We start from the raw sequence: 24,380 nt of genomic DNA, 5'->3' as shown, positions 1-24,380 counted from the left end.
CCAAACAGATAAAATCTCCTAGCAGCCTTAATTTACACAAGGCCACAACATTTTTCAGCAGTCCATACGTGTTTCATTCCTTACACCTTCATCATTAGGGGAAACAGTTATACCCTCTGTACTGCACAGCAGTGTGCCCAATTTCTACACACCCTTGGTGGTCCTTTCATTCTCACCCTCCCTTTTTTTCCCTTCTAGAAACCAGTCAGTGTTTTGTTCTACAGCCCCGACTGTGCTTACTGGGCTTCCTTATAACTTGAGGTAATAAGCAAACAATTACACAACTGGTACTAGTGTAGAGGAAATAGATCTTGCATAAATGAAGTTCTTAGAGAGAAGCCAAGTAACATGCTGGGACACACTAGAATGGCTGGAGAGTTAAAAACTGCTATGTATTATTCCAATATTAAAGCTGAAGTTGGCACTTATCTGCCACTGCTTATTGATTTTTACATTTCAGGTTTAAAGAAATTCGTCTGTCTATCCAGAACAAGGAAGCTGAGCTGGGTGAAAATGGTATTATGGTACCTGTTATTTCCTAGCTCTATGCAAACACCAGAAAATGTGGAGTGGCTTAAAGGATAACAACCAGATTTCACTGCACTCAACTGTGCCTGCATATTTCAGACAAACAACAAAGAATCCAGATAACCAGCAAATGAATTAATAAATACGCAATGTGCTAGATAGGCTGAATAAAAATTGACACAGAATAGTTTTTTAGATGTAGAACCAAGTTATGTGTGGCTATATCCAAGGATAACATCACCCCTAGACTATTCAGTCTCACTTTTTTAGGAGACAAACAGAAATAGAAACTCAGACATTTTTTAAAGTAACACAAAACTTCTATGAATAGAGGACTTACAGATGTAATGACTAAATACACTGCAGCAGCCCTCACATGTATATCAGCCAAGTCCTTATTAAAAATTTACAGATTTTGCAATAGCATTATAACAGCACCACACCCAGGATGAAGAACAGAGCATGTTATTGTTATCAGAAAATGGCTAATGAACAGGAAATGAAATACTGAAGAAGACAAAGACAACACAGAGAGGCAGAGTAATCTTACTTTTACCGGACTCTATGTAGGCTTAAAAATATCTTCTGTCTTTAAACAGAGAAACACTTCAATTTAGACTGCCCAAAATTAGACCTAATACTGACCCTAGCTTCTAAATGCACTCCAGCATTTAAGCCATCTTCTCACAGCATATATGAGATAAAGAAACTTTCTTGATACAGAGCATACAAGCAGAGAGGGTGATGGCACTAAAAGATTTTATAAACTCTGTCACTGGTCGTGGACACGCTCTCTGCTTCCTCTGAGACAAGTGCTAACTCGTAACATACCTGTGGCAACATATGTAGCCTCATGGGATTTTTCTTAAAGATTTTGCTACAGAAAACAGCAACTAGAACTGCTACACAGAAGCATCCTTCACTAGAGGAAGTTTTTCTAGCAAGCATGTATTTCTGAGAATCTGCCATTAGCAATTTACTCTACTAGATTCAGTTAACCTTGTCATAGATCTTTAATTTCAGATATACACAAAACAATTTTTAAAAGGTGCAAAAAACCAGTATGAAATCTAAAAATCTATTTTCTTCCATATATCTGTTGCATACCTTGAAGAACTGCCACTCCTTGTATTCATTCTGATTACAGTGGGTAATCATAATTTTGGATCCATCTGATCCTTTAGTTAAGCACTGATCGTACTGCATGAGTTGATTGGCTTCATTGATTCGGAAAAGCTAACAGAAAAAAAAACCCCAAACATTTTTATAACAGTTGACTCAATGAGCATTTTAGAAGCACTGAAAATACAACAAAACTGCAACATTCAAAACATTTTCTGGTTTTATTACACCTGTCTTTCAGGAGGGTTCTTTATTTTGCATAACACAATTACTATCACAATACTAAATTTAATGGATAACTTTCCTGTAGGACTTAGAAGATGAAGAAACTTCACCAGAAAGACAAAAAATGGCCAAGGGATTCAGGAGACTTCTGAAAGTGTTTGATTACAAACCTTTGTATGATTTGATGGCTGAACAATCCATTATCTTTATAAAAGTCTGATAGCAAGTCTTTGGTCCTGGACAGTAATTTCATGTGAAGACACTAAAACTTTGGCATTTTATCCATGGAGGAAATCAGTCTAATGCATCCAGATACCAAAAGATTATCCTAGCTACTTCTTACAGAATAATTGCTACAGGGTTTTTTGTGTATCGTGTGCAGAAAAAGTAGTTTAGGTAACCTTTTCATTAAATATCAGAATAAAAGAGACATCTCCAGGGGCTACTAAGAGCTAATGCACGTAGGATTTCAGAAAACATCATCCTACATGTAATTTTACAGTTGCAATGACTGCCTGATTTAAGTTTACATTGGCTTAAATAAGGACTTTAAATTCTGAAAAAATTCCCAACCAGAAAAGAAGCTACAAAGACAAAACAGCATGTTTGTGTGGTAGAGTGGGTAGGTTTGTGAAGATACAGGTCAAACGCAATAAAAGCCTGGATTGCAACCATCTAATACATCTAATTTGTAAATGAAGCAGAGACAAACTTCTGTTCAGTTTCTTCTCTCATGTGGTGGGAGATGAGTTACTGCATGAAAGTGTTTTATACTTAGAGCAAAACAACTTTGTGAAATAATTGATTCAAAGTGAGTAAGGATTAATTATTAAGTAAAGGTAAGTGGTGAATCAGGAGCAATGCTGAGAGATGAAGTTATTCTAAGGCAGTGATACTCTTGCTTCTTCATGTACCTGTTTCTCTGAAGAACAGATTATGAATTTGCATTTCATTCCATACCATTTATGTTTGATATGGTATTTTCAGACTGCTGTACTTTAGCAATGTCAGTATGCTTACGGAAAACCCTAATTTCCCACCATTGTAGCTGGCACCTAGGTGACTTCATGTACAGGCTGAACAGAAAACCTGCCTGTTATCAATCTGTAGCAAGGAATCCTCCTTCAGGCTTGCCTCCAAGCTCCTTACCTGATTTCCTCCCATTCTGTGGCACGGCCCAAGCTCAACAAAGCCACCGTTGGTGTGCCCCATGCTGTCGATGCAGTAAGAGGTTTCAAAGCCTCTAATCTGGAAAACAGGTTATGCACTCTAAGTTAGTCTCAAGGGAAAAATAAGTGCTAAGGAGCTCAGAAAATTCTCACTTATCTCTCAAACCAGAAACAGGTATCTGACAGAAAGATTAGACAAACCTGTGTATGAAATTTAAATACTGATGTTATCTGTTCCGGGAGATGGAGCTTCAACCTCCCCATGCTAATTTGCAGGCTCTTCCATGAGTCAGAGTATGCTCATAAAGCTAGAGTTGCAAAGCTCAATTCCAAATTAATAACAGCAAAATATAGGACTTTCAAGTATTTTAATGTATTCAATCTCCTATCAGAGCATGTTCCATCTCCCAGATCTTCACAAACAAGCTCAGGAGCTCAGCTAAGTTGCTCTCATCTTGTGGATGAAGAGAAATGAGCTGCAGAGAAGTTATGCACAGCAGTAATTACCCACAGCCAGGCACAGCCCACTGACCCAGCTGCTCAGATGGACCTTCTGCAGCAGCAATTACACAGAAAAAAAAAAAAATTGATGAGGGGCAGACACATGCACAGGGATAAAGAACAGAAGCCCTGTCATAAAGTATGTCTCAAGTGCTGATTATCTCACTCCCTTCTCAGAAGAGCCAACAAGCTTTACAAAGACTTTATGACACAAATAACATTTTTTCCAGACTTATTTTCTTTGCCAGAGCCTCTTTCCTCTTTGTAATGGTATATAAAGTCTGGAGGACTAAGCTTAGACTCTTCCAGGGAGTGTTAGGGAAGACAAACCCCGTACTTTTATACCCTATAGTTTGGCAACGCAATCAGTGTGGTGCTACAAATGGGGGGAGGGGGAACAAGATTTCTCAGATGTAAGATAACTAGCAGCCTGTGAAGAAGAGTTGAAGAAAACTTCAGGGAAGTCTCTGAACTTAGAAATTTCCTGTTGCTTCACCAGACCCACTTGCTTTTATCGTGGATGATTTCCTGCAAGGTTGCCAGTATTATTTTATGCTCTTCAGACGCTTTCACCTTGGTGAATAGTAATATATAGTGTACCTGCCAAACCCTTTATGTAGATTCCAGAGGAGGTCTAAGGCTCATATAGTAGCTGATGCTTTGTGCTAGCTATTAGGTGAGAAATCAAGGTGGCATTGTTCACCTGGTCCCTCAGATAAATGATTATATGTACCCCCTTTCACCGGGAACATGCTCTGTATCACTAATTCTCCTAAGAAATTAAGAGATGGCACTTTCTTGGTGATAGGAGACAGCATAGATCTGTATTTTCTAATGCACTTTTAAAGTTACAAAGCCACAGATTATATCCATCGCATCTTGGGAAAGAAGGTTGCTAAATTGGGTGGGACACAGGAGGTCTCCTCAGCTAGCAATAAGATTTTCTGATTTTGCCTCAACAATCTGCAAAAGTGAAATTAATAGGAGAGACAAGGGCAAGGCTGGAACCAATCACAGAGGGGGGAAAAAAAATCTGAACGCAGGCAGGAGACCTGCAGTAAGTGCTGTCCATGGTGTAGGCTAAATGCCAGAAGGAGACAGGCAGAGTTCAGTGAGGTGTCCTGCACTCATCTGTGATATGCCAACTCTCTCTGTCAACCACTCAAAGTGCCACATTTGTAACCACATTCTTATTTTAGTGAAGTCATACTTATATGCACTAATGCTGGAAACGATGGTTACAGAATCATATCAAATTATTACACACAAATAAGGGATTCACTGAGGCTGGGCATATATGAGTACATCCCAGTCTAGCAAACGCAGGCAGAATGTTCTCCACCCAGATTTTGGGATCTCTTCTCTAGGCCTTCACTTGATATTTTCACCTGTTAATCTTCACCAATACTCCTACAGGCAGGATACATACTTTTTTCTTTCGAGAAAACCTAAATTCCAATTATGGAAAAAAGTGCTTTGGACAGGGCTAGAAAAATAATCCTTCAAGGACCTGTGGAACTAATCTAAAAAGTCAAAAGTTAGATACAATTTTTTTCCCGGGGTTATATCATTATAGCTCTCTGGTTAGTATCATGTCATTTAGTATAGAAGTAATCAAATAGCCACATGTCAAGTAATAATTGCTTCCTTTTGAATTCACAATTTTTTAAAAAAAGCTCCTAAAATACATAGGAGTTATGTGCTGTACCTACCTCTCCCCAGTCCACGTTTTTGGGTGGTAAGGGATAATATGAAGTTATATCATATGCTATTTCTTCCATAAACCACTTAAAACTTTTGCAGTTGTGATCTTCACGGAATTTTTTCAGCTCGGATATATCTCCATAGGGTAGTGCCTTTGTCTCTGGCCGGCTGGCATAGAAGTAATCTTTGTATTCGTCCCACCACACTTCTATAACTCTGACATAGTTCTGTGAAGAATAAAAACACTGCTGCCACCTCAAAGCACACATAAACAGGCCAGAAGCAACTCCTTGTTAGTAACAGAAATTTAAGGATTTATCCTCTTAAAAAGTGACAGCATGCGACTACTATATAGCACTAATTATTTTCACTATCACTAGACTATACAAGACACGTGAATATTATTTTCAAATGACAGTTTAGGACTGAAGCCAGCAAATTAAACTGGGCTGCTTAATGAGAGTGCAAAGTCTTTTCTAAGGTTAGAGACTCTTTATTTGAAAATAAAGTCTTTTCAGTTATGGGTGCAATAAAATGTTGCATTCATTTGTTGCTACCAGAATGGTGATTCATGGTTTCTATTCACCTTCTACAGTTTTTTAATGCAGAGAATGATATGCATTGGTCCACTAACAGGGAAAAAACCCAGTCTTAAATGGGTCAGCTATTTGGAGAAGGGGGAAAACTGGATATCTCACTTGGTAACAAGCCTCTCCCTCACATCTTTCCTCTCATCCTCTTCCATGGCTCTTATCTCTGTATTACCTGTACACATCTAGATGCACACCTCACTTTGTCCCATTCTTCCAGTGTTAACGACCTGGTGGCGTAACAATCTTAACAGATCTGACTAAAGGCACAAATTATTGTGACTTTTACTTTAATCCACATCCAGCATAAATTGAACAAAGCTATAAAAAAATGACATCTACTGTGAGGATAGGAGGGTGCCTGAAGAGGGGAAAAACCTATTTCTATATCCTGGCTTGTACAGAGAAGTAACTTAATATTTAAGAACACTCAGCAGTGTTCTTTTGCCTTCAGTAAGCAGACCAGAAGACTCATGTAAGGTGTTAAGATATGCAGTAAATATTTTTGATCAGCTTTTCAGAAGACTGAAATGGTTTTTACCATTTCAGACGAGGCAAACAAGCATCTTGCCTGCACTGAGCAATACACGTAACATTTGCTATCCTATTGCACACTGCTCTGTCTCTATTCCCAGATATGTCCCCCTGGGCTCCCTTGTACTGGTCCTAGTCCTTGTTTCATCAAAATGTTAATCAATTCATGTTACTAATAAGTGACTTTTTTTTTGGGGGGGTGTGGGGTGCGTATGCCAGGTTAGTGTTTTACCACTCAGCTAGGCTGGGATATTGCCTTTGGAACTAACTGCTAGCTTGGCCCAAGCTATACTCTATAACCCTACAGGTAGTCATTGTCATAGATTGTGATGTCTAGGAAGATTGCTCTGGGATTGGAATTTACAAAGAGCTGGGTCTTTAGGAACGGGATCTACCAATGCCAAAACAGGGCACAAGAGAAAGCTTACACTGGGCAATAGAAAAACCTAGTAGGAGGGTTGTCTCTCTTCCTGCTGGTAGATGAACCTGATACAAACCAGTTTTTCTTGATTTAAATTCTCTCTTATAGAGAGCTGGCTCATTTCTTTTCTGGAACTGATGTCTAATTTTAATCTTGGGGCTTGAGTAACACTTCTAGAACCTGCAGTGTATCTGAGGAGTTACCAACCCTTATGATGTAGTGCAGAGCATGCCATCTTCCCAGGTGTCATTTACTACTCCTTAACTAAAAAATGCAGACACAAAAGTGTGAGAGATGCTAGATTACAGAATTCACTAACTTGGCCTAGGATCATGCCCATCTTCATCAAAATTAAGGGGGATTTCAAGCCCATGATGTTCATCTGCAGGACCGTGCTATAGTTACTAGAGTTGTTCATACTTACTTGGGCACAGTGCAGCAAAGACTTGAGGTGCTGACATTAAGTAACAGGAAATGGACTTGTACCTCAAAGATAGTGGGGTATGATCTAAGGCTTTAGATTTAATGCTTTAGAGCCAGAAGATGGGTTTCAGGATTCTCTTCTCTTAATAACAGTGGGATTAGCACAAAGATTTCTCTCCTGTGGGGATGATCAGCTGAGCTGTAGATCCTAAATAGCTTTGGATGAAGTCCCCTCTAAATTGTTACTGATAATTTAAACAAATTTATCTAAAACTGTTCTTATCTGAAATCAAAAACCACCTTCAAGGTTGCTTCAAAACTGTACCTTTAGTGTAGGAGAAGACCCAACGTACACAGGGGGTGGATTTCCTTGCCAGCCCTGGAGACGATAGATGTGTCCAACACGAGAACAGGGAACAAAAAGCAGTTTTCCCCCACACTGCCAGATCTACAAGTTAGTACAAAGGTATTATTAATATATATGCACAGAAATTTAAGACAGACATAATAAATTATGGAAGAAATGTCAGCTACATTTCGTACCTTACTGACTATCATATATTTACGTATTTTTTGCTTCAGATGTAAGCATAAAGAAAATAGGTCTTTGAAATTAAAGGTATACTGAATACACCTTCAACTCAGCCAGGAAGTTACTCAACTAAAATAATTTTTTAAGAAGCTTTTTAAAAAGTTGGGCATCTCATTCCATCACTATTTTAGAACAACAGTAAAGAACGAGTGCACAAAATCTGGGTAATTTTTATTATGACAGAATTAATGATATTTTGATTTTATTAAAGTAGTTCACATGCCATCACGAAGATGGGTTTTGGCTAGATGCCCATTCGCATTTAGGTTTTTCTTAATAAAGATTAGTAGGAGATAAGGATGTCTTAGGTAACCCATTGCTCGAAGTAGAAACAGATATTTATTTGACTATAGTAGCCGAAAATAAAAAAAAGGGTAAAATATATTACCATTCCGAAATTCCCTCCCTCCCACATATCTTTGGATAATTCCTTAATGGGGAAAAGAAAACATATTAAATCAGAATTTAGTTGCTCATAGTTTGGAGAAATTTAATGGTAGCATCAAATCCAAATTTAGGCTAACTTTGGGAATGTTTCAAATTAGTCCAAATTCCAGATCAAAAATATGATTTACAGTATAAGGAAAGATGGGCAGAATATATTATTTTCCTTATTGCATCATGATATTAATTTTGTTAAGTTTAATCAAAAAACCCTCCTCAGATATGCAAGGCATTAATTTTATTTGCTATCTAGGAGTCAGCAAGCAAGGCTGATAAATGTTTAGTTCTTCTGAAGATTGGTTGTGACCGACATGGAACCAGTTTGTAGGTCTCTACACAACAAGCATTTCAGTTACAGAACTACTGTAAGTAATTTCAATCCTGATTTTGATCTAAGATGGAGAATTACATGGATAAAGGCCCCGTGTGCGTAACATCCTCAATAACTACCCTTTGCATATGGATTTCCAGCTGAGCAAGTGCACTCAGAGCTTTCCTCTAACTCATGAAGGGCAAGAGTAACTAAGGGAGCTCTGAATGTACTTTTTGTAAAATCCAGCTACGATTTCACAGATTGCTGCTGAGGATATTAGACATCTTCACTTTTGTCTGTTAATTGGGACCGATTCCTGCTGTCTGCCACTTGTGGCATTACAAATACTGAAGCTACAATAAGCCAATGATGATCATCTTAGTTTCCTGCAAACTGAAGAGCATGCACATGCCTAGCAGTGAAAATAAAGTCCTCCTCAGTGATTATGAATTATGCAGTTAGTATTTCAATTATGAAGGCTTCTCTTGTAAAGAAGTTCTTGAAATTCTGAAAAGTATATAATTTTTCACTCATAAAAATGGCAGGGAGGAAGCAAATTACTTTTTGTTGCACCATTATATACTTTCCAAGCACACATGCATAAACTGAAGACTACTTGTTCTCTATCATTGCTTTCATTAGAAACAACATTTTTCTATATCACTATGAGAACCTTCCATTTCCTCCCATCATATCTGCCAGTCTGGTTTCATACTAGATATTTGGGCAGTCAGGGGTGCAATCCCAAACCATTTACAAAATCTAGATTATGCATCATTTGTGTCTCAGCACGAGGCCACCTCCCTGAACACTTCTGTCCCAAAGGCCACAAGGAAACACTGGGGAGACACATTTCTGTCACGTCATCTCTCACCTGGGCTCCATGGGGAAGAGGTCTAAACTCCAAACAGAGGTATTTACAGGAAAAAAAAAATCTATGAAATTATATTAGTTTTCAAATATTGGTGTTACCTTGTAGGAAATTTCAAAATTTTCACCACCCCAGATTTGAAGCCCTGGATCATAGAGACCCAGTTCAAAGAAGAAATCACGTTCAATGGCAAACAATCCACCAGCCATTGCAGGCGACCTGAAAGAGGAAGACAGTGTAACTCATTCTGCCAAAGGGATACAACAGCACTCAGAGAAAGCATTAGCTAAGAAAGCAATTCTGTTAACATACAGTAAAGATCAGGTAAATGGCAATACACTGAAAAATCATAAAGCTTTGTCATCAGCTTGCAGCAATTTTCTGAAGTGGCATCTATATAATTTTTACTGAAGTCACAGTTTTTGTTATGTTGTGGGTTTTCTTCAAAAATTAATTTATTTAATTAACGAATTTGATGATAGAAAATCTGGGTCCGAATTTTCCATTCAGCCAGTCAACATCCTTCTGTTAAAACAATAAAGAACAAGATGAGAATCAGTGTGGTGAGATGTTTCTCTCTTAAAAGTTGTTCTAGTTTTTGAGATAACATGAAACTGCAAACAGGTTTATGTTCTGAGGAGCTGCCACATTGAAACATATTGTCTATTAAACAAGGAACAGACTTTTTCCAGCTTTCTAATCTTCTAGCTCTTTTTAGACTATTGCCATAGGAGACACTTTACGTTATACTCAGTAAAATTTTAAAGAGGGCCTAGATAAAGTAGTACAAGGTTTCCATTTTGGTTTAGTATTCTTTTTTACCCTTTTTGTTTTAATGACTTTGTAAATCCCTTCCCATATGACATGATTCAATTAGCAAGTTTTAATATGTCAAAAAGATGCTGTGGATTGGATTAGAGCGTGTGCTGGTTTTGGCCGGGGTGGAGTTAATTTTCTTCCCAGTGGCTGGTATGGGGCTGTGTTTTGGATTTGTGCTGAACACAGGGCTGATAACACAGAGATGTTTCTGTTATTGCTGAGCAGGGCTAACACAGAGCCAAGGCCTTTTCTCCCTTTCACACTGCCATGCTGGGGAGGAGACTGGGGGTGCACGGGAGGTTGGGAGGGGACACAGCCAGAACAGGTGACCCAAACTGACCAAAGGGATATTCCAGATCATATGGCATCATGCTCAATACATGAAAGTTTGGGGAAGAAGGGGGAATGTTTGGAATGATGGCATTTGTCTTCCCAAGTCACCATTACATGTGATGGGGCCCTGCTCTCCTGGAGATGGCTGAACACCTGCCTGCCTGTGGGAAGCAGTGAATTCATTCCTTGTTTTGCTTTGTCTGTGTGTGTGGCTTTTGCTTTTCTGATTAAAATGTCTTTATCTCAACTCCTGAGTTTTCCAGCTTTTTACCCTTCTGATTTTCTCTCCAATCCAACTGGTGGGGGCACAAGCAAGCAGCTGCGTGGTGCTTGGCTGTGGGCTGGGGTTAAAGCACGACAGAGCATTTTTGCAGAACGATTCTAACTAAAATTCTTTGGTAGCTTGCTCACACTGAAATAGAAAGATAGATACATTAAGCCATTTCCAGTGCATATAGCAAGGATTTTTCATCTAAGTATCAATAAATATACTAAAACCTTAATGGATACACTCTGGAGTCCTTACTAAGTTGACAATTTAAAAAAGAAATTGTAAGGAAAAAGTGAATTCTTTCTGACTTCAGATGATCTGCAGCACTGAAAGGAGGATCCAAGAGATAACCCTGGTGAGCCAATTAAGACACAAGTGAAATACTCCTGCATCACCACATTATTGAGATGGGTCATTTCTAGCACTATTCAGTCTATTAGATAAACATCTGTAGAACTGCTTAAGAAAAAGTAACCTGTACGGTTCAACATATACCCCTTTCTGCGTAGCAGAGGCTGGGCAACAGAAACGCAGCCACTGACTCTAAGCATAATTAATTATCAGTTTGGTTGCTGTCCAAATTAGGTGATCACATGCCAAGGTACTGCCACAGGTCCCTTTCTACTTGCTGCCTACTGTATTTTCCTCCAATGCTGCTTTTTTATCCCGAGGGTTCAAAGGTTAAGAAGCCAGAAGACACAGGGGAAGCACTTCACATAGCACAGTCCTGTGGCTTTCCTGCACTTTTGGTTTTCCTCAACACCATAAAGACTTGGCAAGTGTAGAAGCCTCAGATACTGAAGTTTCAGTCTTGGCCTCCAACATGCTGCCAAGTGTGTTAAAGAACACAGTAAAACCCACATAAGCTCAGTAGTTTACTTTATAGGATACCAAGAGGTAAGCACTCTTACTGAAGGAAGGATTCAGTCCTGGGGCAATTCCCACGTTACAAAAACTTTGTCTCTGTGCTTTAAACTGTTGAAGATCTTTTTGTTTTCTTTTTAAACTAAGCAATCCTGGCTATGGTTTCAGCAAGACTTTTACTTGGTCTTACTTGCCTTGGTATTGCTGCAAGAAAATGCACACAGCCTGGACACAAACAGATGCAGGGCATGTCTCTTTTTAAAGGAAGCATTGTAACTCCGAAGGTATTATTAAAAATAAAGTAATCTTTTAAAACATTCTGAGAACATGTGTTCTGTGTTTCTGGGAAGAGTTTAAACGATTTTAAGACCTGTTTGGATGGTAAACACAGAACACTACAGCAATGTTTGAAATAGTTTATCCCCCTCTAAGTGAGTATTAAAGTTCCAATGTGGACAGCCTCATCAGAAAATGGTATTCTTTAAACTGTATACATAAAGATCAAAGCTTCATAACTTGCTTGCATGTGTTGCCATTTTAGCAAAGAACAATCATGGGTGGGGATAGGGAATTACCAGCATCAGTTCTTACAATGTTTAAATCATATATACAAGCAATAGAAGACATTAGATTCTGAAGATGTGAAGATTGCTTTCAAATGTAGTAACATGATTAGTTAAGTAAGTGTGAAGGGGAAAGTAATAAAAACCAGCAGAACCACCGTCTCCCAGTCTTGAAAAGCCATCCAGAAACCCTAGTTTCTAAGCTAGGGTTTCTAGGCAGTTTTTGTTTTCTGGGAAGAAAACATACCCCACTAAAAAGCATAATGAAAAGGCAGAAACTCTGTGAAAATTATTGGAGTTTTCCCACAATAAAAGGTGCTGTTTTTATCTTTCTGCCTTCTTTTTTTTTTTTTGTGTATTATATTAAAATGCTTAGAAAATATCTAGCCAAGATTTTTATACAGTATGCTTCTTTGTCAGATGTGATCCATTGTGAAGCAAGTGGGAGAAATATGACAAAAGGGATTTTTTTGATACACATGCATAATCCTCCAGCTGTATGCATGCATCAGGCCATGACATCAGGCTACAGATTTTATGCATTACTGTCTATTATAAATACTTACAGCATGCTCATTATTTCAAACCAAATGGTTAAACAAGCACTGTTGTTTCCAACAGTACTTTAAAAAACTATCATAGCTAATTAAAGTTTTCCCTGGCAACAAAGTTATACAATATTTTATTTTGCCAAACAGAACCCAGTCATTCTAATGTGCACCCTATTAACCACACAAGAACAGGAATGGAGAGGCAACACAAGGTAGCAAAGATATTTTGAGCAAATAGTCAGTTGTGGCAAACAGGTCTGACTAAACAAAGCAGTAGTGTAGTTAGAAACGTGAAGGTGTTCAGGCTAGAAGTACATGCAAGTTTTAGTGGATCAATATTGACTTCAGAAAAAAAAAGAAAGGGGTAAGTGATTTAGTGATTACCGATACGGTTCAGTTTTTGTCTTTCTGCTTTCCTTCTCTCTCTTGGTCAAGGGAACCCTCTTCCATAGCATACTCCAATCCCACGCTCCTCTAGCAAACCCATCTTCGTCACCACCCCCTTGTGGCACAATCTTAAAAGTGTTGCCATCTATGACATCTATAAGCGGCACAGTGCATGTGGTTCTGCAGGGCGGCGCGCGGCAGGTGCGGGTATGGGCAAGGGCCCGCGTGGCACACGTGCACCGGCCGTGGTTCATGGGGAGAGAGGGGGGGAGGGAAAAATGACAGGGTTTAGAAAATTATTCGTTAGGATTCACAGTATGTAAACAGCTCTCTTTACCGATAAGGCTCAGTTTTATGTTTTCGTTTGGACTTTTCCTTGTGGCTTAACGGAATTCGTTTCCATAGCAAACTCCAGTCCCAGGCCCCTCTGGCAAAACCATCTTCATCCCCACCTTGTTGTGGCTCAATGGAATAATCATTCCCATCTATGTAATCTATTAGAGGTACAGTACATGTAGTTCTGAAACATTTATAGAAGGGAAAGAAAGAGCAAAATACAATTTCAGAAGAGTAATCTCTCTAATCTGAAATTTACACCATTAATTAAGTTTATAGAGCAGTGTATATAAAAAGTCACTTGTAAACATACTATTAAAAAATGAAGCCTCATTAGAAGAAAAAAGAGATGGTCTTTTCTTTACATTGCTTTAAGATGTTCTGAAAACAGAAAAATTAGGTCTGAGATGCTAATATATCAATTTGTTTATCAGTACATTTTCCTTTATGTGGACTTCTTGACATTGGTCTTCTAATAAAGCACTGCTGGAGGCAACAGAGGAGCCCTCAGAGGGCCAGGGTTCTCACATATTATTATTTCCTGTAATTTCTATTCGTATCAGATCTTAGCTGCCAACAAGTAAGATAAACTCTTAGCTTTTACTAGTGTTAACACAGATTTCCATTATACTGTCCTATTCAAATGCCCTGAAAACCCAACCTCTAAGGATAAACAAACATTACTAGTGCTTTCCTAGAAGCAGTCTTCAGTAGAATTCTTCCTGTTTGGTTTGCAATACACTCCTCACTGCGATCTATCATGCACAATATTCACCAAGGTAAAAACATTATCTTGCTTTTCTCTCCACATTTTTCCAATGAGTTTCCCAGTGACCCAGGCTGGGGCACTTCCACCTTTCTAAATGAAGCCTCAAGAGATAGAGAAGGTGGGGGAAGAGAAATGTTAACACTATGCTGTTCTTTGAGGCAGAAGCAGCAGCAGGCTGCACCGTGGGCACCAGGGCATGGACAGAGGCTGCCAAGCACTGTCTGCTGGCACTGTGTGCCTCAGCATCTCTGGTCCTCCTGCAGCCTTCACCTTTATGGGCAGTGCTGGAGGATGCCCCTAAAGCTCCCTGTTCTCACCAGTCTTTCTTGTGTAAAACAGTAATACATACTCAATGGGAGCACACAAGCATTTCCATCTTCTCTCTAGTATCCTGGCCCAAATAGAGAATTGATTGAGTTACAGCCTTTAAAACACACAAAACCCAATTCTTCAAGGGAATTCTGGTAGCATGGCAGGTTAACAAATAGTTTTTAGGATTAAGCAGCTATTTTATGGGATTAAAGAGTTTAAACATGCACATGGTTTCCTAAACACACATATCACTGACCCCACAAGCTAAGAGTGCCGTAGTGCACAGCAACAACAGCATTTCAACAGCTGGAAGAAATGAAACCCCCGGGGATCTCTCTCCTCTGTCACCTCTGGCAGATCCCCCCTCACAGTGCAGGCACTTCCACCACAGACCCCTAGCAAGTGCCTGGGCTTGTGGCAGAGACAGGCTCAAGCCTGGCCTCGCTTTGCTACAGACAACGCTCCAAAGCACTTCAGAGGAAACAAATAAGACCATATATCAAGACCAAAGATGAGAAAGTTACAAACTCTTGAGATCACAGGGGCTTTAAACTCCCATTAAATCAAAACATTTATTGCTGCTTTTTCTCTACCAAAAGCCACAGTTTTTAAAATTGTTTTGTTCATTCATGCTCCTTATTCAGCTAGAATGGAACATTTCTATATTGGTGCCTCAGATCATTGTGAAAGACGAGTTATTTATAATCTACATTAGACAAAATATTCAGTATGCCTACTAAAATAAACTATCTGGAGATTAATTTGCCTGACTATATTCCTTCCTCATTATGTATCTTCTATGCTGGGAAAAAAAATAATCATCATGCAAAAAATATTGATATAGTTTGATATAGATATAAAACATACTGACTGTAGTTTGAAAAGTGAAGATTGTTACTGTGACCTTTTCTTCCTAAAAGGCCAGACACTGGAAATAACAGGGGAACATTACCTGTCCTTAGATATAGGAGCTATAAGTGGCGCATACCAATTAATTCCCACTTCACAATGGGCATCAAGGTAAACCAAAACCTTTGAAAAAAAAAAAAAAGGAACTTATATTTCTGTATACAACAGCATGATTTAATTAATCTTATTTACATTGAGATACATTCATATTTTAAACAAGAAAATGAAGACTAAATTAGTAAAATTAATCTCTTCTTAAAACAGTATCAATAATTCCCACATGTCTATTGAAACCACCACAACCTTTTCCCCCAAAAAAGAAAAAGAGACAGACTTGTGTGTGAACTGGCTCCTACCTGTCCAAGTTTAGCCTTCTGGGCTCCAATGCTTCTAGCTTGGATTAAACCTTCTCTCCTCTCATTTCGAAATACCTTTACAAGACCATTCCACTGCTTAATATAGTCATCCAGCCTCTCTTGTAAGTGTGCTATCAGATAACAAAGAAAAAAAAATTCGTTGAGGTCTAATAACAAAGTGTTTTGTACTCTTAATATAACCCCAAAAATATCTACAGAAATTTACAAGAACCTTTAATTCAACCACTCACAAACATTAAAACTGAGGAGATCAAGACCACTGACCTCATGGCACAGGTTTGTGTCTGGCACATCTGAAGAAAAGGCAGCTGCAGTGGTTGGCCACACCACAGGGAGCTGGGTGTACAACTCCCAGTCACTTCAACCTATCACATGGCTTTTAGGTTTTCATCTGTATTCCAAGCAGCCAGAGAAGTTTGTACTTCAGCACAAAGTCTTTCCTCATCAGATGATGTCACACGTACAGCTGAAGGCACCACTTTTCAGTTAAACATTTCCCTTGACTCACTTTCTGCCTCACAAAATTTTCTGTCAGTCTATTAATAATCTGGAAACCTGAGGCAGAATCTTACCATGCTCAAATTATTGCCCTCCTTCATCTAGACCTGTTCCCTCTTGTGGAGGTCCTATGATAATCTTCTAATGAAATTAATGAGAATAATTGGAGGGCCAGCAGTGCATCATACTGAGGAGACAACAAACCTTTAGCCAAAGGGACTTCTATCTGTAAAGGAACGAGTCACCGCACAAGAATTAAGATGAGCTATGCTTAAATGGTTTCAGATTTGTATTTGCAGATTTGTATTTGTCTTTGCCAAACTTCTCTGGAAACCACATTCCTACCACACAATTTGAGAAACGAATTCTAGTGCTGCTTAACATTTTTGCCCAGATGATTCTGTTGAGAAAACTCATGAAGGCAGAATGGCTGGTAATCAGGCGCCTGCTGTTTGTGGCTACGCTGATTTAGCTACTGGTGTTTGTTAAAAATCTATTTTTATACTCAAAGGCTCAAAAGAATTGCCCACAGCTTCAGTTTCTCTCTGTCAGGAACCAAAATAAGCCACCTAATCTACAGCTGAGGCATCCATGCACTGGTTTGCTTTGCACCAGCTCCGAGGGGCTGATAGATGCCATGCCTGTGCTGATCTAACAGGAGGGGGGACATGTAGAGGTAGAAGCAGAAGGATGTCCCTTTCAGCAGCAACATGCCATTAGGTTACTTCAGCAGAAACGTTTTCTGCAACCTGAATGAAAATGATGAAGTCTGGAGACTTCTGCAACTTATGTTTCCATATGTTTTATATCCTTGTCAGCAGTATTAAAAAAATAGTTTGAACAAAAGCTACATGTAATTGAAAAGGAAATGGTGTTTCTTGGAAGTGAAGTTTCCAATATCGAAAATTCAGCAATTCTACCAAAGAAACAATCTTTTGAAATCACTATCTCTTGATACTCATATTATCCTTCCTCTCCACCTTTATAAAAGAAAAAGTTTTCTCAACCAAGTTTTATGCATTCTCCTTTCCCACACACATTTACAATTTCTTTTGTACATCCTTGTGCATTAGGAAAACTTCAAGGATATACAAATGTCAAACTAGAGAAAGAACAATTTTATCATATATGCTGTATAGAAGAATATGCCATGTAATAAATAGAGAATATATGATATGATAGCTGTGATATAAATTTTTATAGGATAAAATCAACAGAATTTTGAGGTCATACCGAAGTGGTACTAAGAGAATCTTTATACCACACCATTATTTATGCTGCAAATTCCAAGTATGTGTTACAGAAGGACTGTCAGGAATGTTTTAAAGATTTAAAACCTGAAGTTATTTCCAGCTCTCCTGCCTATGAGGCCAAATGTTTTAGTTATCAAATGTTCAACTATGTAAGGCTCACAGGGAGCTGTAAAAACCTGTCATATTGATTGTGTAAAGCTTTTCTACAGTACCAGTGTCAGGACTTTGCAGTCCATTATCTGAAACCATGCCAGGGTTAGCAGCAAGTGCTATTTCCCACAGGAAAGCTGAAATTTTCCTCCTTCCCATATTACAAAGCCTGCATGACAGTAGTGTACAAAATCCTGATACTTTTACAGATAAAAATACTGTTTGGCCAGCATTAAATTTTGTTCACCTAGAATGTGTATTTATGACATCTGTCAACAGCCTTACAGCAATCTGGTTTTTGTTCAGAAATGTATATTTTACCTCTCAAAATATTATAATCACAATCTGGCCTTCCCCTGTTTGAGTTCCTCTCTCAGGTCTGAGTGCATGATTAAAGCATGAATCAGTGTCTTTTAAATACACATGGTCTCTCCCAGCGATCTTAGGCACTGCAGATTACAAGGGGGGAAGAGGAGGAAAGCAGGCTTTTTTCCCCCTTCAACTCATGGACATCAGTTTGAGGACTAGAAAAGTGGTATCAGAGGTATCTTCCTAGAGCAGCTGCCTCCTGCCTCTGAGTACCCTGTACTGTAATACTATTAAAGTGGGGCTCTCAGCTCTAACACAAGCACTGATTAATGCCTCAGTTTCCCCATGGCAAGCACCATTACACAGGTTAATAAAAATACTGCTATCTGCCTATGCTCATTACTTCCCCTTGTCTCATGGGATGCTGCATCAGTAACAGGTAACAATAAAGAACATACAAGTAAACACAAAAGGTAGACAAAGCCATTAAATGCTACCAGGAACACTGGTATTTTTACTTCACAGCCACCCTTTACAGGTGCACAGGCTACAAAAGAAGTCCCAGCTGATTTTGGCCTCTATGCTTCAGAAAACAAGCAAGCTGGTGCCCAAATACGTAACAAGTGTTGGAGACCTATACACTCAACTGTAATTGTAGGAAGCTTTAGAAAATACAGTTTTATGAATTCTCACTGCCCTTCTAGAACAGCTGTTTTCTTCACACAGCTAGCACTCACAGAAGAATAAACTGCTTCTATTGAGAATACAGAAAAAAACAGGGGAAAAGAAACCCTGTTTGTAACAGCCTGGCCTCATTGACACTCTGGTAGAAATTGCTGCAACATTTCTTGTACTCTAACATGAATTAATACAGAGGTCTCCATAGAAAATGGAGATAGAATCATTCAATTAGCTTGGCAATCTTCTTGTTACTGTTCCCTTTGTGCTCTGACAAAGAAAAAAACGCCAGAGTAGAATTCAGCTCATATCTCTGCACAGTTCTCCACAGTCGAACCCTGCTGTTTGCAGAAGAGATTAAGGAAAGATTGTCATCCAGCAAAAAGATGGCTCCCACCTGACTTTATGCTAAGAATTATAATAAAAAGGACATTTTCCAAGCATTGCAACTGTTCCTCCCTGTAAGACATAACATATATAAGCTTCTATGAAGCTGTAACTCCCTCCTGATGAAAGAGGATTTCTCATAAGGACAGGCAGGGCTTTTTAGGAGTCAGCCTTTAGAAGTGTTTTCAACTGCTGTGCTCCATTTTAATTTCATATCACTTGAGAGGGTGGCAGCTAAGAAATAAGGATGGTCACATTGAGCATGTGCAAACATCTACCCAGTCCAGCACATGTGTCACTCAGCACTGGGCTACAAGAGTGTAAGGTGGTCTTTGCTAGGTGGAAAGGCAGATATGAAGTGTGCAGCCTGAAAGTAGGTGGGGAAGAAGAAAATCCTGTATCTGTGCTGTCAGCACGGCTCTTCTTCTTGAAAATGCAAAAAGCTACCAGCAGCTCTGCTGTGATCAAGAGTGTTTGTATTTTGCATCTCTCCTAACAACTGGAGAATTCTTCAGGCAGCTTGGCATGCTTTGCAGCCCATACTAGTTCATCCTTCTCTCTGGGGAGAAAGAAGTAGAGCAAGATCCTGCTCTCTTGGCCATTTTTCATCTAGAACATAATTTGAATTATTGAAATTAAGTTAATTATATTTACCAAGTAATAGCCTAAAGCAGTTTGAAGAATTATTATAGTGAACTAGTGCAATTGCAGCAAGGTGTTCAGAGCAATTCCAGTCCATGCTTGTCTTACCAGTCACTCATACCTGAGAAAACTGCACCTCGAGCTTTCTTTATTGAATTTTCTGATCTAAGAAAGTTATCTGGGAAATTAAAGTGTGAGAGATATAGAGGCAAGGGTCTGCTGGATCTTAGGTCCAGGCTAGCTGTGTCTGCTAATCATTCATTTATGAGCAGAAAGTACAAAAGTTTCGTATTTTTTAAAAAAAAAATCTTTAAAAATACTGCTTTTGTTTAAGAAATGTCATATATTGGAAAACTAGTACAAGTTGTTATGCCAGACAAACTCATTCCATGAACTACATATACATGGCACAGAGTCAGCTGCAAGTCATGTGAAACCCAAGTATTGAGACCTATCATTAGTAAAAAATCTGGGAAGTTTTCTAGACACAATCAGTGTCACAGTTACTTTATACAGCTAAGTCAATCCTTGAACAGCTCTGAAGGAAAGCTATGAGCCTAGCTGAAAAGCAAAAACACAGCATATGTCTGCTGACTGAATTATTAAAATTATATCCCTTAGGAGAGAAGATATTTTTGGTTTATAGCATGTGTGTATATCTAAGCCAAATTCTCAACAGCTGTTAAAGGATACAGAAGACTATAATTTAGCATTCAGTATCTTTATTAGACTAAGCCAAAACCAGTCCAGTTTATAATATAGGTAACTTTCCCTCTCCTGTTAAAACAAACTGAAAATGATATCTACCTATCTACAGGTATGACGCAAAAAATCACATACAATAACTATTTTTATAGTGACTTAAAAAAGGCAACCTCAACTATGTGATGAGTTCATTTTAAAATTTGTAGTGAATATACCCATGGAAAATAACTACCATGAGACTGGAGCTGGGTGAGGCCCAGATCACTTAATAAAAAGGAGAGTTTCAGAACAGTCATCTGTTTTCTGTGCCACTACACAACTCAGCTATTACGAAAACAAAGATGAGGGTATCCTGTGCTGTTGACCAAACTTGCCTGTGCTCAAAGCCATGATCAACATTGTCTAGAAGAGACTGTCTTCCCACACAATCAGAACGATGTTTTTATTTATCTGTCTACTCTTTTTCTCTGTCAACTTCTATTCAAGAACTATGCTGCAACAAAATCTTACAAACATGCAACTTTGATACACTATTTTGAAATTTGTGTAAAGTTTAAAATCAGTCCGATTTCCTCCGTCTCAATCAACTTATATCCCTAGGATACCACTTTCAGTTCCTCTCTGTATTCAGCCTTGTACTGCATTAACAGTGACGATACCACCATGAAAGGCAAAAACCCCCAGTGTATGCTTGTAAGAATCACAAATACAAGTACATGCATCCTGCCCACAAACCAAGATCAGAATGTAAGTTTTAAAGGAAAAAGAAAATCTTTGGAATTATGTTGATATGCAGGACTCAAAGAAAGGCAGAAATTAAAATGTATTTAAATTCTTAAAAGCTTCTCCCCCTTAATAAGAATCAATAAGCAGCTTAATGTGATGTTTAATTAAAAAAGGATGTTAGAAATGTAAAACATATTGAAAATTCATCAGAATAATTTGATAGTCTAGGTAGATTTTTATTGTAGTTAAAAAAAAGAGACATCTGGATTCCTATTTGCAATAAAGAAAGGAATTACTCCTAACAGGCTTAACTCAGACTCCTTTGATACTCTTCAAACTACTTGTTTTCACAAGAGCTAAGAGAGATACTAGGTATCCCAGCTTTCTTCTATATACTGCCCAAAAACTGTGGTACAGAACTGTGAAGAAGCAATCTTTTCTTCCATAGTCAACTCAAACCATGGCAGATAATAAATCAAAAGAAAAACTATTTCAGGAAAACAAAAACCCTTCCTTTTCTACAAGGAATGTGTTAATATTCCAAATGTACCTTTGTTGCTAAAATCATCAATCAGAACAATTTCTGCCAAGTATTTTCTTGGTGTTCTCTTAATGACACTGTGGACTGTCCTCATGAGTGTGGACCATCCTTCATTATGGAAGACGATGACAACGCTGGAGGTGAGCAGGTTATCATCATAATGCCAGTATTTGCATCTGTAAAAAGAGTTGATTTTATTAGTTTTCACATGCTGATTTACAGAACTGCTTAACAGCATCCTTCCTTGTGCAAATGAAATCTTCCCTGACAGCTTTCCTTCAGATTTAAGAGAGACAGGATACAAAAGGTAATACAGCTTAAGTGCATCACAGATACAGATAAAAATAAAAATAAATAAAAATAAAAAAAAAAATAGACCGTGTCAAGCACAAGTTTCAGACCTGGTCCAATTTCAGTGGGCTCCTTCCTTGAAAGATATGAAAACACATGGAGAAAAAAAAAAATACAAGAAAAGAGAGAGTTAAAAAAACCAAACAAAAATAGTGCAGACGACTCGGGTCTTTTTTACTGAGGGGTTAGAGATGATTTAGAAACAAGCAATATGAGTACTTCTGATACCTTCCACACTTTCCAATACCTCTTAATCACTTTTATCAACACTGGATTTAATTTGCAATTGTAATGTCCATTTACCCGGTTGCATCCCTAAGTGAGACTGTTCACAGTCTCCCTCATTACAACCTGTCCAAGTATTTCCTTAACTTGAAGTTTCCCTACAGGATCTCTGCTCCTTTTCCAACTATAATAACACAATTCCTATCATCAAACATAGAGACATAGCACTTTTGATTTCAATGGGAAAAATCCTTCCTTTTTTCATCTTTCAGCAAATAAAGTCTCTACTAGAGAGATTCTGACTTTTCAAAGGCAGCTATCATGTATTAAGAATTTTTAGTGACAAACAAAAGCTTCTAAACTTACAGATGCACAAACTTCCATAGTTATAGTTCTCTTTATACAATAAAAAGCTCAAGTGAACAGAAACATCGCTGTTTTTAAAAATAATTACCTTAATCATCAGAGATCACCAGAGTTTCCAAAACTACATTCAGTTAAATTTGGAAAGAACTCACATAACAGATCCATAGGTATTTAAAGAGTTTCTCTAGTGAAGGATACATTTCACTTATTTTCAGGGAACAGCATCAATAGGCATTTCTCACCTCACAGAAAATAAAAGACATTGGTAGAAACATACTATTAATTTTGTTCCTGTGGGAGAAGAAAATTACAGAATCAAAACAGACTATAACAAAATTTTATCTAATAAGGCATTTCTTTTCTTAGGAGTGCTGTAAGCAATGTCTGAAGCAGGACAATCTCTAAAAGTACAATTTACTGACTAAAATCGCTCAGCTCGATAGCTTTTATGCCTGAAGTAGCTGCAGCTAATCATAGGTACCAACAAAAAAGTGCTAGACTGGCTGTTTAAAAAGTTCAGGCCACGGATGCTGGCCTTCCTTCCACAGATCCCTCTCAAAGATTCCAGCTGATTACACATTGCAGTACTTCCATTGGTAGCACAAGTGTTTAAGCTGTCAACAACTTGCCTAGCCATCTGCAGAGACAAAATGGATATCCTACCTAGGTGGGTTAAGTAGGCAGTGTAAAAGGAAGATTTAATATGTTTAATAATAGGTTTATAACAGAACAGTGTTGCTTCACACATATGTTCTCAGCGTTAATTTTGGTGATATGGTTATGTACAAATGGAGGAAAACAGGGTGTTATACTTTCAAAAAGACCAGCAGACCAGCTGAATGCCACTCAAGGGCTCTGTGTAAAAGGTAGCAGAATAGCACCTTTTGTCTCAAAGGAGAAGGCAGTAGCTGATGCAGCTTGCACTGCGCTCCTGACTTGCACCTGCAGCAGTTTAGCTAGGAAACTTTTTTGCTTATTTCCGAATAAAAAGAGAGATAGCTACAATGTTTCAGACTGCCTTCAAGGACAAAAACAAAGAAAACCTTGAAAAAGAACCCAAATCTTTTGGTTGCTTATTTCTCCCACTTCCTGCAGTATGGCTTAGTCATATTTAGGAATAAAATGGAGAAGAGCGTAAGAATGAAGGACAGCAAGAAACTTTGCATAATTTAAAAAAGTCGAACCTATTACAAAAGTCTGGATTGAACAATACATCTACGAACAATTCATAAGCATTTTTTGATCTGTATTTAATACATTTTAAAAACACAAACCCAGAGGTCTAGACAGGCTTTTTGTTACAAAGCCAACTTAAATCTCCTCAAATCGGGTGTTGCTAAATGTGCCATTTGCAAGCAGTGAAGCACTACATTTACATAAGATCATGCTTCCAGTTTTTTCCAGACACTTTATTTCACTTATTAGACAGTTCACAGACCAACTCATCAAGACTATAAATTCTGACAGACTGCAGTAACTCCCATGCACAGTCTTCTTCCTCATCTTGAACTGAGAATCAGAGGTTTGAAATATAGTAGTTGTTTTAGATACGTGCAATTAATAAACGTTTTAATCTCCCTGGCAGGTTTTTTTCAATAAATGTGAATGTTGCTCAGGTATT

At 38.3% G+C, this 24,380-nt stretch overlaps 1 protein-coding gene across 1 annotated transcript in view; it reads right to left on the bottom strand.

Annotated features, from left to right (window-relative positions):
- Positions 1–24,380, bottom strand: part of GALNT7 (polypeptide N-acetylgalactosaminyltransferase 7) — a 71,792-nt gene that overhangs the window by 3,305 nt on the left and 44,107 nt on the right. Inside the window, 9 exon segments of the mRNA XM_039551171.1 lie at positions 1,636–1,764; positions 3,025–3,123; positions 5,258–5,476; positions 7,543–7,665; positions 9,539–9,656; positions 13,223–13,405; positions 15,595–15,674; positions 15,908–16,038; positions 21,827–21,993. Coding sequence (XP_039407105.1) covers positions 1,636–1,764; positions 3,025–3,123; positions 5,258–5,476; positions 7,543–7,665; positions 9,539–9,656; positions 13,223–13,405; positions 15,595–15,674; positions 15,908–16,038; positions 21,827–21,993 — 1,249 coding nt within the window.

This window comes from Corvus cornix, chromosome 4, assembly GCF_000738735.6.
Source record: "Corvus cornix cornix isolate S_Up_H32 chromosome 4, ASM73873v5, whole genome shotgun sequence".
Lineage (NCBI taxonomy): Eukaryota > Metazoa > Chordata > Aves > Passeriformes > Corvidae > Corvus > Corvus cornix.
Note: the sequence above shows the minus strand (reverse complement) of the source record. Positions and strands in the feature narration are given on the sequence as shown.